Raw genomic sequence first — 17,260 nt, 5'->3', positions numbered from 1 at the left:
AAGGTCAGACTGACAGAGGGAACGTTAAATGAAGAAGTCTTTGCGGTGACTGAGAGAGAAAGAGCAGCAATAACAGTTTCTCCATTAAAGCTAACTTTGACTCAACAACAGACAATCAACCAGTAAATCATGTCAGTGTGTGTATGTGTGTGTGTGTGTGTGTGTGTGTGTGTGTGTGTGTGTGTGTGTGTGTGAGAGAGAGAGAGAGATAGAGAGACAGAGTCTTACATGTTACAGGGCACTCCTCCCACAGTGATGGTGAGGTCAGAGGGACGTCCTGTCAGCAGGTTTCTGCCAGTGATTGTCAGGGACGTTCCTCCAGCTTTTGGCCCCCTTTCAGGAGACACCCCCATCACGAATGGGTCCTGAGAGGGAAAAGAGGGTGGAAGAAGGTGGTGGTTAGAACTGTATCAACCTCAGGATCACATAGGGACACTGAAAACACATTTAGAAGACTGGCAGTAAAGCTGCCAATATCCAAATGTCTGGTCATTCTATGGTTAGAAGTGTTGCTGTTTTTAGCCATTTGCTACCGCAACAACACATCTTTCACACACGAGTCAAGGAAATCTGATCAACTACAACTAAATATAATCTAATGTACCTGGTAGCTGAATGTCTGGCTGGACAGACCAAACTCTCCTCCGCTCACTTTAACAGACACATGGTCCACTTTCTCTCCTCCACTGGCTTTGGTCCTGCACACAATCCTAGAAGACAGACATCACTCTTAATATAGTTATTCTTAATAAAACAGAATTGCCCATGAACCCTGGCAATGTTTAATAAAGCTGATAAAAAATTTAATAACACTTTTGCAATGACCCACATGCTTTTGTTGTCATTAGTTTTGAGAAATCTGAATCCACAAAAGATTTAATCAAATACTGACAAAAACATTAAAGTAAAGACATTAAACTTGTGAACTGTCCACCCTGGTGGCAGTTTGTCTGTACCTGGAGGAGACCTCGTAGAGACTGGGGATAACAGTGCAGGGAACCCCAGCTACTGACACAGAGTGGAGAATGTCTTCAGCCTTCTGGCCTAAGTTAGAGCCTGAGATGGTCACCATGGTGCTGCCTTCCAACAGGCCAGAGAGTGGCTCAATCTGAGGGAAGGAAAAGCATTTTATATTATTTATATCTCATTCATTTATAAGCACCAGTTAATTTCAGTTTCAATTTTGAAAAGTTGATGGTGAAGAAAAAGCTCTGATCTGAAGCATGAACGTAAATTGTGACTATAAGCATCTCAAATGTTGTGTCTCCCCACAGTAAAGAGGTAAGTGAGGAGGTGAAAGGTCAGCACTCACAGAGTGGATGACTGGGGCAGGACAAGTTTGCTGTACAGGTTCACTGCAGGTGTCTGAATACAAGCAGCTGGCGTGAGCACCACCACACCACACACAGCCATACTTGTGGTCAGCTGTGTGGCAGCGGCTGCAGTCAGAGTGGCCCACAGAGCAGTTGTACAGAGTCACTGAGGGCAGAACAGACAGTATCGGTCAGTGTTTAAGGGTGTTGGCACTGAGCCTTGTTAAGTTAGCGTTGGGTCTTTGGAGAAAGCACTGTCAGGGAACAATAACTGTATGTTGAGAGCAAAAAATCAGCAAGAAAATAATAAAATCCAACATGGTACAATGTAATCTGGCGACTTTGACCTCACCATACAGATCAGGAGAGCTGTCCACATGGAAGGTGTCCCTCCTCTTCACGTATACCATGGCATTGTATTCTTCCACAAGAGCAGAGTATGTGTACTGGACAAACAATACAAACAATAGTGTCATTAAAACAGCTATTTGTTTCACAGTCAGACTATCAGCCAGCCAAATTCTGCCTCTCTAATTACTTTTACTGGATCTAAGTTCTACACTGTGATTCATATGCGCACATTCCTGTCTGGACAGCAGCTTGTTACATGTTAATGAAGAGTGACAGTGCATTATCAGACCTGGTGTAGTTGACAGGTGATGTCAAAGTTTGATGGATTGGTGTCATCGGTCTCCACGTAGGCGTCCACCACCACTGTCTGTCCTTCGATGACCAACACACACTCATAGTCCAGCTCTGTGTCCTGAACACAAAAACGAGTGTTTGGTGAGGAGCTCACCAGCCAAACAGACATGTGTTGAGGCTGAGTGTGTGTGAGTGAACGTGTGTGTGTTTGTGTGTGTGTGTGGTATACCTGATAGAGGTGCAGGTTGTGGGCCAGTAAGGTGATCTTCCTCTCCACTCTGACAGGGAGCAGCGATGAACCCTGGACCTTCTCCACACAGGGACAAGCTGAGGAGCCCCAGCTGACAAAGGAGCCCTCATCCCCCTGTTGCCCAATACACATACACACACACAAAATATAAACACACGCCTTCTCCTCCTCACGCTGCTTATGTCGACATGCACACGCACACACAATACTTCAATATGATCCGGTGAGGCAGCACAGTCACTGCAGATCCAGCTAAGCATTTACTGCTGACCTTAAAACTTCTTCTTGACACCTTGTTTCTTTTAGTCCAAAACATTGTGCTAAAATTACAGTCAGTCCATTTTTTTTAACTGTGCAGGCCCTTGTTACAACCACTACAAAATGAGCTACAGAAATCAGGGCCTGACAGAAATACGGTTATAAGATTTCTTTAGCTCTGAAATATTGATGTCAGTATCAACCTCAGTTGTTCAGACAGGCACAGATTATTTTTTATTAGTGACATGATCCAATTATGGATGTTTGACCATTATCAAACTGTCATTGGCAGTCCATATAAATATCTGGGGGGGGGGGGGGGGGCGGCTGTGATCCCAGAGGACTGTCTGTGTCAGATGTGTTCCAGAGGAGCACAGGAGCAGAGCCACACCACCCAGCTAAGATATGTGCTGTTAAAATAAATGCTTAAAACCTTGATGTGAGAGTCCCGTCCAAAATAAAAGCATTCATTTACTACTAATTATTATCATAACTAGACAACAATGCAACTGTTACCAAAAAATGCCACTTTTGAATATCTGATTCCATCTGAATATCACTGAGTGATGTCAACTGACCCACTAATGTCATGTCTTCAGGTGTCTCTATTTGTCCACTACACATTAAACAAGTTTATTTCCAAGTTGGTTTTTCTCTAACTGTCTGGTTAACTTATTTATCTGATTCTATTCATGTGGACACAGGACAAGTTTGTGATGATGCTTGGCACATATCAGACATAACAGACACTTACACAAAACAATCAAAACAAGCAAAACTCTATTTTTCTTAAGATGCTCGGCTCAACTGTCTGCACTGACAAGAATATGACCCAGTGTGAGAAATACTGTGTACCACACACAAACACACACAGTATCCTCAAAGAAAAGCTACTGCTCAAAGTGAGGCTTTAAAAGTAATACTGAGCTGTAAGTGCAAAAAAAAAAAAAAAAAAAAATATCAGGAAATGTGAAATATGTTTAAACAAAAAAAAAACTGCAGCCCACACTGGAGCAGCTGCTTTTCTTGGGATCAGTGAATAAAGCAAAAGTTAAACAACAAAATAACACAGGTGTAAGACAGCAGAGGAAGAGCAGGGAACACACGGGCAGACAGGGAAGTCTGTCTGAGCTTTGATCCGACAGCAGGAGTACAGAGTCCAGTCAGGAGCTGGAAGCTTTGGGAGGATGCTGAAGAAGAAGAAGAGGAAGAGGAGGAGGAAGAAGGAGGAGCAGGAGGAGGGAGGCGGCTGAACTCACCGGGAGGAAGGCGTCGGCTGGATCATACTGGTAGTCCAGCTCTGAGTCAGTATCCAGCAGGTGGGGGTAGGATGGGGGGGCATGGTCCACCTCACCATCACCTGACAACACAGTGGCAGCTGAAAATGTGGCTGTGTCATTTTCTGGCAGGATGGCACTCTCAGCGTGGACATCTGTGTCTTCTTTTGTCCAGAGGAGAACCTCAGGGTCGGTGCCTGGGCTCCCTGCCTCAGTCTGGGAGTCTTGTGTGGGCACAGCAGTGGGAGTCAGGGTCAGGTCCAGGTAGAGGGAGTGCTCAGAGTCATCCAGTTCACCCACAGGGAAGGGCGTAGGCAGCGGGAAGCCGGATGAGGCCAGGGTGGGAGGCTCTGCCAGGCTTAAAGCTCCTTCAGCTTCCTGGGTGTCGCTGGGGGGCAATTCTGTCATCACCTCCAGGGGGGAGGAGTCCGGTTCCTGGGGCGGGATGATCAAAGGCATCACAGGGTCCAGATCTCCACTTAGACCATCAGCCGTGGTGACAGGCTCCAAATCCCTGGCTCCCGTGTCGACACTGGGTGTAGCCGCAGCACCTTTGGTGTCACTTTGGGTGATAACAACAAGCTCTCCTGCCTCACTCTCCTCTTCCTTCCTGGTGGTGACCTCTGGGGGTGGAGGTGTAGTTGGTGCTGGTGTGGTGGATGGCAGGGAAGTAGCAGGCTGAGGGAGCAAGGTGGTGGGTGGGGTGGTTGGCTCAGGGCTGCTGGTGGTTGTGGGTGGAGTCGTAGTGGTTGGCTCCTGAGTGGTTGCTATCGTGACAGGGGCTGCGGTTGTTGTCGTAGCGATAGTTGTAGTTGTTGTCGATGGCGTAGTTGTGGCGGTTGTCATGGTGGTGGTTGTCAGGGCAGCCGTTGAGGTAGTGGGAGTCGTAATGACTTTAATGGGTTTGGTTGTGGGAGGAGCTGAGGTGGGGAGTTTAAACTGGGGGAGGGAGGAGGCGGGGAAGACATGAGGACAGGGTGAGACAGAAATAAAAAACTAATGGACAAAGGAAAATGGAAATAACCAATAACTAAACTTAAACATGATGTTAAACAGATAACCTGCTGTTACTGTGTTATTGTTGTTTATCACACATGATAATTGTTACAATAATGCAGGTTGGTGCTGACGTGAGTAAAACAAAACATTTATGGGTACTGATGAATGCATGGAAAAAACACATTTCTTCATTGGAAAACTGTAGACCATTCATCTACACTCACCAGGTTCAGAAGTATGAGTTCAGACCAACACATTAAAGAGCTTTTAGTTTGAGAAAATACCAGATCTAAACCAGTAACTGAGGCTTTTCCTGTGTGGTAGCTGTTTTATTTTGGAGCTGAAATGAGTGACTGTGCTGTGCAGCGGTTGATTGAAGAGGAGAACGTGTGTGTTAACAGACATAATTGATGTTTTACTCATTGTTTGCTCTCTGCCACCTGAAATGAATCCCGTGGCGTTTTCGACCTCTAGCAGCTATGGAGCAGTTGTTTATGAGTGCATCCCGTTCGGTTTGGCTGTCACATGTGGGTGTGCGTGTGGGTGATGTGACACAGTCCAACCAACTGTTTGACAGCGTTCCTCTTATCTTCAGGTGGCAGCAATGTGCCAGCAAAATGAAATGCAAATGTTTTGTGTGAAGGATTTGCATTCAGCGTCTTTGCTAAGCCTTAAGGATCCACACAATCCATGTTGGTAAGAGGGCTGTCCACACCAAGGGCGATAGGAGTGTGAGCATCTGCCCTGATGGACGATAACATTGTGTCAACACAGGCACCAATCATGTGCTGCATGCTCCAGCTGTGCAGGCAAAATGAACTTCAGAGAGGCCAGTGGTGCCAAAGATCTGAAGATGGCAGCCTAATATAACGCCATATAAATGTTTAATAGGGTATATACCACAATAGCCAAGTCTCCTCATGTCTGTTAATAATAACAACAAAACACTCATTGCTGACTCTGAGGGTGAGCACAATTACATCCCAGACGTCCTTCTTCTTGATAGCTTTCTTTATAGAGATGGGTTAGGGTGAGTTTTTCTTTCACCTCAATGATGAGGCTCTCCGCAGTATCATCCACCATATCGACTGTGAAAATTTGGATGGATTTTGACTTTTTAAAACAATATATTTAGAGTTATTGTGATAGTTTTCCTTCTTGGTGTGGACGGCCCTTAATGTTACATTTTTGTTTATTTACAAATACTGCGTGAGGACACATGCACAGAGGTATGATGCAATAAACATGATGGCCAAAGGTTTGGAAAAGGACAGCTGCTCTCTGTCATGCACGATGCAGCAGATTCACTGTAGGTTTCAAAATATTCAAACAAAATTGGCTTTGTAAATGATTTCTGAAGAAGAAAAATCATTCACATGCTCGTTAGGTCTCCAGAATACATACAATGTGTTTCAGTAAAAAAAAAAAAAACACCTGCCCCTGAAGATTTGCAACTCTGATTATTTCTAGACTGTTAGTAGAATGTGGGCAGTATAGCTGAAGGTGTTTGTTCTCAATATCTGTGCCAGTGTCAGACTGTAAAAACAGACTGACTTCAGAGCTTAGAGCTAGTGTTATTTATGTAACCATTAAAAACAGTTGGCTACCTTCTCAGTGAGATCCACAAATGTGTTTTATATTTGTGTTAATCTGGTTGACCAAATCATTTAAAGGGTAAGAAGAGGACTGGAGAATCCATCCCTCTAAGTTTCATTCAGAATCCATTCCAATCTGTTTGCCTTATCCAGTGCAGTCGTGGAACGAGTTGTCAAGTCTCTTTCATGTCGACATAACTAATTGTTTAGGACAAAACCCCACAGGATACCTTTAGGAATCACAACCTTTCCATTTAGAATACAAAATGAAAATACTAAAATACTTGCAGAGCACAAATTCTTTCTCTCACACGTGTCTGACTCTGTATTTGACATCTCACTGTGTGCAGTGCAATCTGACGTCTTCTGTTGAGTAACTTACATGTTGGTTGTAGATGATCACCCCCTCCTCACAGGTGGGCTTGTGGGTACACAGGTGCTGGTGGACGCACCAGTTACAGCCCCATCGGCTCAAAACACAACCGCGACAACTGCACACAGAAAGAAGAGGATGCACAGATTAGAGACATGAAAAAACAGCCTCTGTGGCAGAACTCACAGCAGGGTGACAGAAAAGGCAAAGGTGGAGGACAACAATGAGTCGGGGTTAGGAGCTATGAGGACAAAGTGGAGAGAGGTCTAAGAGAAGAAGTATGGGCTTTTTATCTACAAGTGGGAGACGGGAGAGGGACGGCTACTGGAGCTTGTATCACACAGACTAATCCAATTGTTGCCAATCTGGTCCCAGTGGTAAGAAAGGTCAGTGATTTAATTGAATTGAGCCTCAGTTTCTTATCAGAGTGGTAGGAAGAGCTGCCACGGACAGAGGGAGAGAGCGGCTGATAGAGCTGGCATGTCTGGAAACACAGTGAAGGAGATCAGAGAGGATACCAAGCAAACATTTGACGCAGTGATCTTCAGAAGGCAGAGCGCTTCCAGCTAATCTGATTAGGGCTCATTATTATTAAGTGTCCTGAATTTATCAAAACAAAGCTTTCTTTCCTCTGGACTTTGTGTTAATGGACATATACTGTGTACTGTCCTCACCACCAGAGGACCCAGGTCACTGTGAACCATGCTGTAAACAGAACTATTTTTAGTTTGACTGGGAGTAAATAATCCTGTTGAAAATCTGTCTGAACCGATAAGACGTACTATCTGGTGCACTTTTATGATGAAAGTTAGCGTCAGCTAGGTGGCAAACTGAATAGGCTGCTGCTCAGTGTTTTCAAGTAGGCTAGCTACGTTCTACTGACGGAAATGATTCGCTTAAAACAGTTAGCGAGAGAAGCTCTGCAGAGCGGAATGTGACAGCAACATGGACATACGACCAGGCCATGAAATGTAGAGCAACACTTTTACTTGGTGGTTGGTATTATTTATGTCACCTCAGTCTTGAGGTGACATAAAAAAAGACACGTACTAACACCAAACTGATGTGTGACAGCGTCTCTTTATCAACTCTGGTAAATGCCGGTAAAGTCAAAACGTTAGCAAACCTGTGGCTGTGAATCATGACAGAGCATGAGATCTATCAGATTCACATAAACACATTTGGGAAAATGCTTCTGAAAGTGGCTTACTGGTGTCTGATTTTACATGACAATTATATAAAGAAGCTTCAACTAAGTCAAACAGTCAAAAGGCCTCGTGCAAGAATCTGAACAGGTTTGTTCTTCGGTGGCATGTACAAGTGGTTCAAGAGAATTTGTGGCATTCACCAGTTTTGTCCTACTTATAAACAAGTATGAACAGAATTGTTGAGTGGACCAGGCCTGTTGCAGCAGTCATGTGCAGATACTGTAGTCTGCCTGTCATCCCAAGTGAGAAGACCCTTGTTTAACAAAAACTTGTAATGCAACATTCACATTCTGTTCACCATACTATCATCATCATGGCCTGCCGATTTACTGAGAGGTTTAATATATTATTATTAACATTTATGCTTTTATTGCAGTTTGGGTATGGCACAGATTAGTTCAGGAGTTGCTGGAAACTCTCAGCTGCCTCAGGGTCTTTCTGCAGGTTGCTGTGCAGGTGAACATCCACTGTTGGACCTAACAGTGTGACATCAGCTGCTGTACACTTGTGGTCCACATCACATCTGCTCCACAGGCTGATCTATGGACCACTTTGCTTTTCAAAGAGGTTTTTTTTAGCATCTAACAGGATTTTGTCTGTATTTCTGTCACAGTGCAGCGCTGCTCTCAATGCATGTTGTCAGCAGCTGCATTCATATTTTCTGTTTCAGGCCCTCTAATACAACTACTGACACTTTGCATGTGTTTGTTATGTTGTTGTGTGCTGATGTCTGACAGCAGGACAGTATTTATCAATGAATCCTACAAGTGGAACCGAACAGGTAGCCTTATACAGCAGGAGATTATGCTAGTGATCAAATCTTACAGATATGCACCTACTCACCCACAGCTGGTGTTTATCAGCCTTAAATGAGCAATTTTACAGCAGATACGAGGGTTTGATGAAGCCTCACTTGGAAATTTAGGATAAAAACATGAAAAGCACAATGCCCAACAGCTTCCACCTCTCAAACGATGTGATCTATCCTGAACAAAGCCAGTATGGCGTTTACAGTTAAGCCCTGGCAGTACAGCTGAGCCATGTGATGAGATGGAATGACTGCTGAGAGAGAGTGAGGGGCAGGAGGCAGGTGTGGAAAGAATGACTAGCTAAAGTATAAGGGAGTTCTTAAAGTACGGGGTAACAGGTTTGGAGAGAAGAATTAACCCAGGTGAGGGAGTGAGAAGAAATGGAAAAACATGGACGAAAGACAGACCAGTGAAGGTGAACTGATGGAGGGACAAAGAGTGAGCAGGGTACAAAATGGACAACAACTGTCTCTGATAGAGATAAGACTTGATTATGAGATGTGCAGTAAGAGGAGCAGATCAGGAGGAGACGGGACAGCACAGCTGATAAATCATCGGTGGTGACTTACGGCATGCTCCCCGACAGCTGCTTAACAGCCGTACAGTCGTAGAAGGTGAAGTCCCTCGCTGTGACGGTGACGTCGCCAAAGCGAAGAGACAAGGTGACTGTGACAAAGTCTGAGGAGAACCAAATAAGACAGAAAGAGAGCATGAGGAAGATCTGAAACCAACAGAATGAACATGGCGTTTCACCTGAGCACAGAGCAGAGCGGGCAGGCCTCTGACAATGTTTGGCCAGGATTATTGTCTCTGTTTCAGCAAAGCATGAGAAAGGGATGAGTACAATGTTTCTCAAAACACAGTGAGAGGATGTGGGAGAAGGTCTGGTCCAGACAGCCAAAGCACAGAGGCCTAATCTAACCCATGTGCACCCTGAAGCCTCAGCCCAGAGAGAGCAGACATAAACACAGCAGGGCTCAAAGCTCTGAGGCCAACCTACGATCACACACATGCTCAGCGCGGATCATTTGGGTCTTGCTGCCATAGTTGTGACCATCATTTCTATCAGTTACACTAACACTATACTCAATAATGTCATTTCTTAGAATTAGAATCTTCATTGCAGCCATGTTGTGATTGAAGCTGAGAAGATAACATGGATTTGAACAGTTTGATTTTAATTTACTTTTAAATTTTCTTTTACATATAACATTTACTGTCAGATAAAAACAACACAGTCTGAATATATTCTGGACTTGTCGACAGCCCGGAGCTGAAACTGTATAATGTGTTCATGTAAGAAGTTTTGTTAAACAGGCAGCAGGCAGGTGAGAATCTGATCCTCAACTTTAAAGCAGCATTTGCCCTTACAGGCCTTAAACTCTGACTTTTATTAAGTGAGCTCCAGCACTAACCCTCTTAAAGTAAAGGGAAGCCACAGCTAGATCCTTAAATACAGCCTGTGTGTCCATATCTCAGTAAACCCCCCAGGCTGATTCTGCCTGAGCCCTGTACCCTGAGAACTACAACAAGCTGCAAGTTTCAGGAATGCAGGCATGGGAACCAGGGCCTGTGTGTGTGTGTACAGACACAGAGACACACAAACACACAAATCATGTGAATGTTTGGGTGAGTGTGACCTCTGTCGAGGCTTCAATTTCTATTTACAAGCCCCTTTAATCATTGCCACTGACTTACTACAACAAACAAGCTGCTCTCAGTGCACTAAATAACCACCTAAACCTAGAAAAACCAAAGCACATATCGAAGCACAGAATCACTAGATGAAATAGATTTATGGGGACTTGTGTGCTTAAAAATACAGATTAGTCCCTGCTGTGTAAGCCGGTTTACAAAAAGTGGATTGGGTTAGCCTAGATCCATGGACACAGGGATTGAACTGCATACGTGTATGGTATGTCTGTCATGCTAACACACACATACAGACACACATGCACACAGATTCATTTCATTACAGGATACAATCAAATCCTCCAGTTCCAAAGCTGAAAAGTTCAAACCAGTAATTAATTAAACTCCAGTTTTCAGTCCATTGTGGGGTCAAACACTCACCCTGTCCTGGAGGCACCATGGGTACTCGGCTGGTGTCCGGAGAATGGCAGGTGACCCCACTTTCAGTGACAACAGCAGGACTGTGGCTGTCCTGGAAGACGCAGGAGTAGGACTCGTCTTTCTCTAACACTGGAAGTCCTGGCACTGACAGAGACACCTGAGGAAAGACGAAATATTAACACTGACTCAAACCACTGGAGGATCGTTTCAGACAGAGCAGAGCAGGTCGCCCACTGATCACACACTTCAAAAATCAATGCAGCATGTGCAGATTAGACTTAAACCATGTCTGTTTGTACACTTTATTTGTATTTTGGCTCCACCTGTCTTCATTCATGTGGTGTTTCTGCACTGCAGCTCAATCAAACAGTATGAGCTCTACAGTCATGTGAATCTTTGGATTTTCTGTCCATGAAGTGTGCCTAAATGGTGTTTTTGTGTGCTCAGTGATGGTGCTTATTACTGATCATGGTAACTACTCAGTGGTAGAGCTGGGTGTCACACCTCTATACATATTAGTACTGACACAAATGTGCTGTCAAGTACCAAAAGCTGGTAGTGAGTGTCAGATTCATAGACTTGTTTCCTGATTCTCTGGTCCACTAGTTTCTGACTTTACTGAATAGTTGGGCATTTTTAGAATGTCTTTTATGTCATATAGTGAACCTCTTTGTGTGGGTGCTTGTTCGTTTCAGTCCTGGTACAGAAAGGCTGTGGTTCTCTTCATTCCAAACAAACAAACTTCTCACTTCCTGTGTGAGCTGTCACCACACACATTACTGCAAAGGAAAACCAAAACTAACTGTTGAAATGGAACAGTGAAGAACATTTGTTGAGTGTAAAGGCACATACTGTAGGTCATGTGCTTTGACATGGCTGCTTGTCAGGGAAGAAATAAGCCACTGTGTTTGGGTTTCTCATTCACTGCTAAATACATAAATACATGTATGGTCTACTGAGCTCCTTCAGTGACATTACCATGCACCGGGTACATAAACAACAGAGGCTAATTCATTGTTGTTTCATGAATCAGTTATTAATTGGGCTGAGGTTCCTACTGCACCCAGTCCACCTGTGCTTTAAGGAGATGGAGACATACAGTATTAAGATAAAGGAGTGACAGGAATTCCCCTACACAGCCAAATACAAAGAGCAGCCACTGACATGCACAAACTTCTCATTCATATCAATACACCTTCTCTTGTGTTTATGTTCATCCCACACATATAAGAAACATCAGTGGACAAAGAAAGAGGCCCATCGGCTTCTCTCTCATCAATAACTATCAATAACTCTCTGTAATACTATAAGACAAACAGTGCATCCTGCCTCTGGTCATGACATATCACACGTGACAAAGCAAACCAGCTAAATATGTTTTTCTGCATTGTGTCAGTTATAGAAGAATCAGTGTGCATTAAATCTTGATTGATTCTATTCAGTTTTCTGATTTTTTCCTTTCTGAACAAATGCAAATGACTCCAAAGTAGGACTGGAACCAACAATTACTGTCCTTATCTAATAATCTCCCACCTGTTTTTTTAACTAATCATTTGGTCCATAAAAGTTCAGGAATTAGTGACAAAGTTTCCTATAATTTCCTAAAGGCCAAGTCATCAAATATGAATCAAACTACTGCCCCAAAACTCAAACATGTTCAGTTTATTATCTCATCAGACGAGGAGAGCAGAACGTTCTCCCAACTGAGAAGCTTGAACTAGAAAGATTTGCTTTTCATGCATGAAAAATTACCTTAAAATGAATCAATTATCAAAATCTTTGACCGTTATTTTTCCGTTGATCGGCTTACTGATTAAATCGACTAATCCTTTCAGCTTTACTGCAAAGCCTTGTGAACTCTTTGGGTCCCCAGCTATAAGCAAAATTAATAAAAACATAGACCCTCTGTTTGCAGCTTACTTCATAGCTGATATTCAGTCATTTCTGCCATGTTTAGGTGACATGGTAGATGTAGTATGAGGAAATGTATCCATTGCTTTGGTATTTGATCCATTTATAACATTTTTTGCTTCACCCACGTCTTGCACACTGATGGTATTTGATAGGTGGTCAGTATCCAGAGCACATTCTAGGAGGATTGAGACAAAGGTTTTCCACTGTCAGACGCTGTGTTGTCAACTGCCCTTAAAACCAGACAGCCACAAATCTTTTCAGCTAGTCATGTTGTTTTCACAGTTCCTGAGAAATATGTATCTGATTCCAACTGGTCTAATGTACACCAACACAGTGTACTTAGACATGTAGAGACATTTGTCCTCTCCTGTGATGTAACACAGTGAGTGTATTGTACATATTTTTGTTCTGATGCTATCGACAGGCACCATCTTCCACGGAGATGACTGATGCTGTTTTTGCTTTTCTCCTGCACCAGGACGGGACTCTGATCCCTATCTTCTTCTGACGCCCTGACACTTCACACACTCACATATCAAACACACCCACAGGACCCCCAGCCAGCGTACAGTAAATCCCTCAGCTCAGCTGATAAGCAATGCTGGGATGAGTTGGAGCGAGGTGGTATGTGGGCCAGGGCTTCATGGTGTTCCCCATGCTGGAGGGGGGAGGGGCGTATGTCAAGAGTTTTGTTTTGCTCGTTTGCTGGTCCAGTTTACGTAACTGCATTACACACTTACCGTTCTGGTCTCCTCCCTGCTGACATTGGAGGGGTTGAGGTCCTGGACAGCAAGACACTGCTGCTCCATGTCAAAGCTCCACAGCCACTGACCTGGCTGCTTCCCACGAGAACACTCTGACTGCAACACACACCTGCAGGGAAAACACCAAGGCTGCACTGTTATGTCATGAACACTATCTTAACTTTGTTGTGAGCTGAAGTTGGGCTCTCTATCTCTCCATCTTTAACTGCAAGTCCATAACTCATACTGTAATTACAAAACTGCATAAATCCTTCCTGAACTGTTAAAATGTTTTTCTAAATAGTTGAGAGCTGTGGTTTCCACTCCACAGCTGGACAGAAAACTATATACATATACAGTATATGTACGTGTATGTGTGTGTGTGTGTGTGTGTGTGTGTGTGTGTGTGTGTGTGTGTGAACTACAAAGACAAACAACAGCACTGCTATGGAGGCAGAAGGACTGAATAAAATGAAAGAAGGGGTAAAGACGGAAAGAGAGGAGCAGAGAGAAAAACCTGGTGGTGAGAGGGAGGTGGGAGGCCAGGTGGGGAGGCAGAGCAGTGAGGAGAGGGGGGGGGGCAGATGGGATGGAGAGGTAGATCTCTTTCATCAGACTCACACACAATCCCACCAGACCACAGTCAGATTTTTAAGATGACTTGGCACACACACTTCAGAGACTAACGAGGGTGCCAGCAGTTTTCTTGTCTGCTGATTCTTCATGTCAGCACTGAACTTTGTTTTTCAGTGGAATTCTTTGAACTAGACATGTGTGAATCTAAACGAAACTAAACATGTCACAGCAACATGAATAGCCCATTAATAATGGATTTTGCATTTCAGTATTCTCACAAGAACAACTACAGAATAATAAGCAGACACTACTGCTTCTTATATTGTCCAACTTAACATGAGAGTGCATTAAACATCATTAAAGTAGAATATTTCCCTTTCTTTCCTCCAAAAGACTCAATTAAAAATGAATAGTCAAATTCATAAGAAATAAAAACACCAGCACATATCTTAACACACCACAGCCTGACTTGGTCTGGTATGACCAGTGTTAGGGAGTAACTGGTTACATAGAACAGCATTACATATTTAAACTACAAAGAAATGTGATTGTAATCCCTTGCAGTTAATGAGAAAAAAAAAAAAAGCTATATGTAGAATTTGTTCTGTTGCTTTGCATCTCTTCACCATGCAGGAATGTCTTCTTTCAGCACATCTGTAACCACTGGGACAAATGCCATCTCTGTATCTACACAGGCTCCATTCATTGGCCAGCATCAAGTCAAATCTTGAGCCTTGTTTTCTCTTGTTCAAGTTTGCACCACCTCTCATCTACAAATCAATACACATTGACTGAAAGGGTGCTGCACAGAGTAAAGCTTTTTAACCTTCAGACAAGGCAATGTCCTCACAATCAGTCACATAAAGTACCTCCCATCCACCTTCACACAATTCAGCTCTAGATTTTGTTCCATGCCGATCCAGTAGGCTACATTTAATCTCCATTCACGGCAAATTAATTGCTGCCTACTGTGGCTAACAGACTCCTTTTGCACAGCTGCACCTCGATTTAAGAACAGAAAGTCCTGGCTGACGTCAGTCCTCCTTGTGTAGTGATGCTGGTAGTCTCTGTGAGATCTAACATGCACTGACTTCATTCAGATTCAGCCAGTACTGTTCAGAAATCAGAAATCAGAAATCAGAAATCAGAAAAAGCTTTATTGCCAAGTACGCTTTTACACATACGAGGAATTTGTTTTGGTGTTGTGAGGTTTATGCTGCCTGCTTAATGATTTGGGGATTTTGTAGGTTTGTTGGCCAGTTTAAAACATTTGTTAGAAAAGTAATTAAATGTTATCAAGTTACATTACTTCTTATATTTTCAACAACATCACTGAGTCAATTCACACATTTAGCATTATCATTTCATTGTTACTTGAGGCCACAGTGGCTTAGCTGCTGGTTTCAACAGTAACAATGGAAGTTTCTAATTTTTCAGTCTGGTTACTGTTATTCAGTACTTTTTCTGTCAAAGCGCGTTTGGGATTGTTTGAAGAGAAATGATCCTTTTTAAATGACACAGACAAATGCCGATCATGCCCTAGCTAACAATACATCTAAACATGTATTTGAATGAGACGGTACTGAAAACATCAAACGATTGCTCCAACTGGGAAAGGATTCGTATTTCTAGGCATATAGCATCAGCTGATCCACCGCTTTGATCCAGATTGAAATATCTCAACAACCACTGGATGGACTTCAAGAACTTTGATCCACATATTTACGTGATGAGAGATCAGGATGAATAGTAATAACTTTGGTGCTCCCTGATTTTTCATCCAGTACCACCATCAGGTCAATATTTCAATTTGTCCAATCCTTTGGTTTATGACCACATACCTTGTAAACTCATGGTGTGGTGATCATGGCAAACATAACACCTGCTTAGCATGTGAGCACTGTCACTGTGAGAATGTTAGCTTGCTCAAACTAGCATTTAGTTCAAAGCACAGGTGTGTCTGTGTACAGTATCACAGAGCTCACTCTAAGTCTTGTTTCTTAATAAATGGTGACCAAATATGAAAATGGTCACAGATTCATTATATGTTGATAAGCCAGCTGGTCCATGGACTAACTAATTAATCCTTTCAGCACTGGTTCTCTCTCTCTCTCTTTTTTAGATTAAGAAGACTATTTTACACCATAAACTTTCATTTTTATTAAGTTCAATTTCATCGCCACTTTCTCAGATGCTAGATCAGGACACATTCAGGGCTGCAGTTGACTGCTGGGGTTTAGCTCACCTTCCCTCCAGGACACACCAGCCACAGTAGGGGTCGTGGGCCAGCAGACAGGAGTGGCAGTCTGGGTGCTGCTGGCATTCAGCCACCGGCCTCTTCTGCAGCTGGAACCAGGACAACACAATCATGTTCAGTCGTGCAAACCATGCACACTAAGCTCCCAGAAATCTGATTAAAAACAATAGGTGGCCCACATATTCCAGTGGAACAATGCAAAATGAAAATATGGTCATTAGAATAATCCTAACGACCAGGTGATTTACCGGAAGGGAGAACTAGGGCAGAAAAAACTAAATGATCCCTCTAAATGTTTTCTCTTTAGCTTCATTATTACAACACAGGAAAAGTTTGTCTGGAGAGAAGAACATGAAATACCATGTTATGAGTCATGATGAAGAGATGTTCCTCTTTCTGGTCCAGGATGAGGTCTGAACTGAGAGCTGTGTTCTGCTGAATGGAGATGACAGAGTACTCCTCCACCTCACCATTTGGCCCCAAGAACACCTGAGGAAATGCACACAAACACATGAATGTGGTGATTATGTAAGAATTTAGCAGACTCTGCTTCTTTCAAGCCTTCGTTTCAAACATTCTTGCAACTTTCACCGTTATGACACATTTCAAAGAACATAGGCTACGATAAGCTTTTAAAAAGTTGGTAAGTGGACCTTGAGTTGGGATTGTTATGTCAAACTACTATTTCCGAGCTCAAGAATGAACTTGAATGAAAAAAATGGGAAGAAGCTGTTCAGTGGAACTCTAGAAGAGTTCTCTACAGATTTAGCATCACACTCCCAAAGTGTCGGACTAACAATGGACTGTTTCAACAAAAAGGATCAAAAACTGATGCAGCAGAAGCAGACATGTCTTTCTTCTTCTTCCTTGTTAAAACCTGGCACCTGTTTTGCACAGAATGCAATTCAGCCACAGACATTCTGATGTCAGTGTGCATTTATGCAGCTAATGTAACCTCAAGGCGCTCACT

At 43.2% G+C, this 17,260-nt stretch overlaps 1 protein-coding gene across 3 annotated transcripts in view; it reads right to left on the bottom strand.

Moving 5' to 3' along the window:
• Positions 1–17,260, bottom strand: part of plxnb1b (plexin b1b) — a 97,503-nt gene that overhangs the window by 12,425 nt on the left and 67,818 nt on the right. For 2 of the 3 annotated variants that reach the window (XM_076750285.1, XM_076750296.1), the window contains 14 exons: positions 16,651–16,779; positions 16,279–16,379; positions 13,455–13,587; positions 10,801–10,957; positions 9,297–9,405; positions 6,720–6,828; positions 3,726–4,682; positions 2,188–2,322; positions 1,954–2,076; positions 1,666–1,759; positions 1,313–1,479; positions 957–1,108; positions 605–710; positions 229–365 (listed from right to left, as the gene is read on the bottom strand). In XM_076750285.1, coding sequence (XP_076606400.1) covers positions 229–365; positions 605–710; positions 957–1,108; positions 1,313–1,479; positions 1,666–1,759; positions 1,954–2,076; positions 2,188–2,322; positions 3,726–4,682; positions 6,720–6,828; positions 9,297–9,405; positions 10,801–10,957; positions 13,455–13,587; positions 16,279–16,379; positions 16,651–16,779 — 2,609 coding nt within the window. The remainder of the gene's footprint in view (positions 1–228; positions 366–604; positions 711–956; positions 1,109–1,312; positions 1,480–1,665; positions 1,760–1,953; positions 2,077–2,187; positions 2,323–3,725; positions 4,683–6,719; positions 6,829–9,296; positions 9,406–10,800; positions 10,958–13,454; positions 13,588–16,278; positions 16,380–16,650; positions 16,780–17,260) is intronic. The other variant, XM_076750308.1, reaches the window with a different exon arrangement.

This window comes from Chaetodon auriga, chromosome 2 (assembly GCF_051107435.1).
Source record: "Chaetodon auriga isolate fChaAug3 chromosome 2, fChaAug3.hap1, whole genome shotgun sequence".
Taxonomy (NCBI): domain Eukaryota; kingdom Metazoa; phylum Chordata; class Actinopteri; order Chaetodontiformes; family Chaetodontidae; genus Chaetodon; species Chaetodon auriga.
The sequence above is the reverse complement of the archived record's forward strand: the minus strand, read 5'-3'. Positions and strand labels throughout refer to the sequence as shown.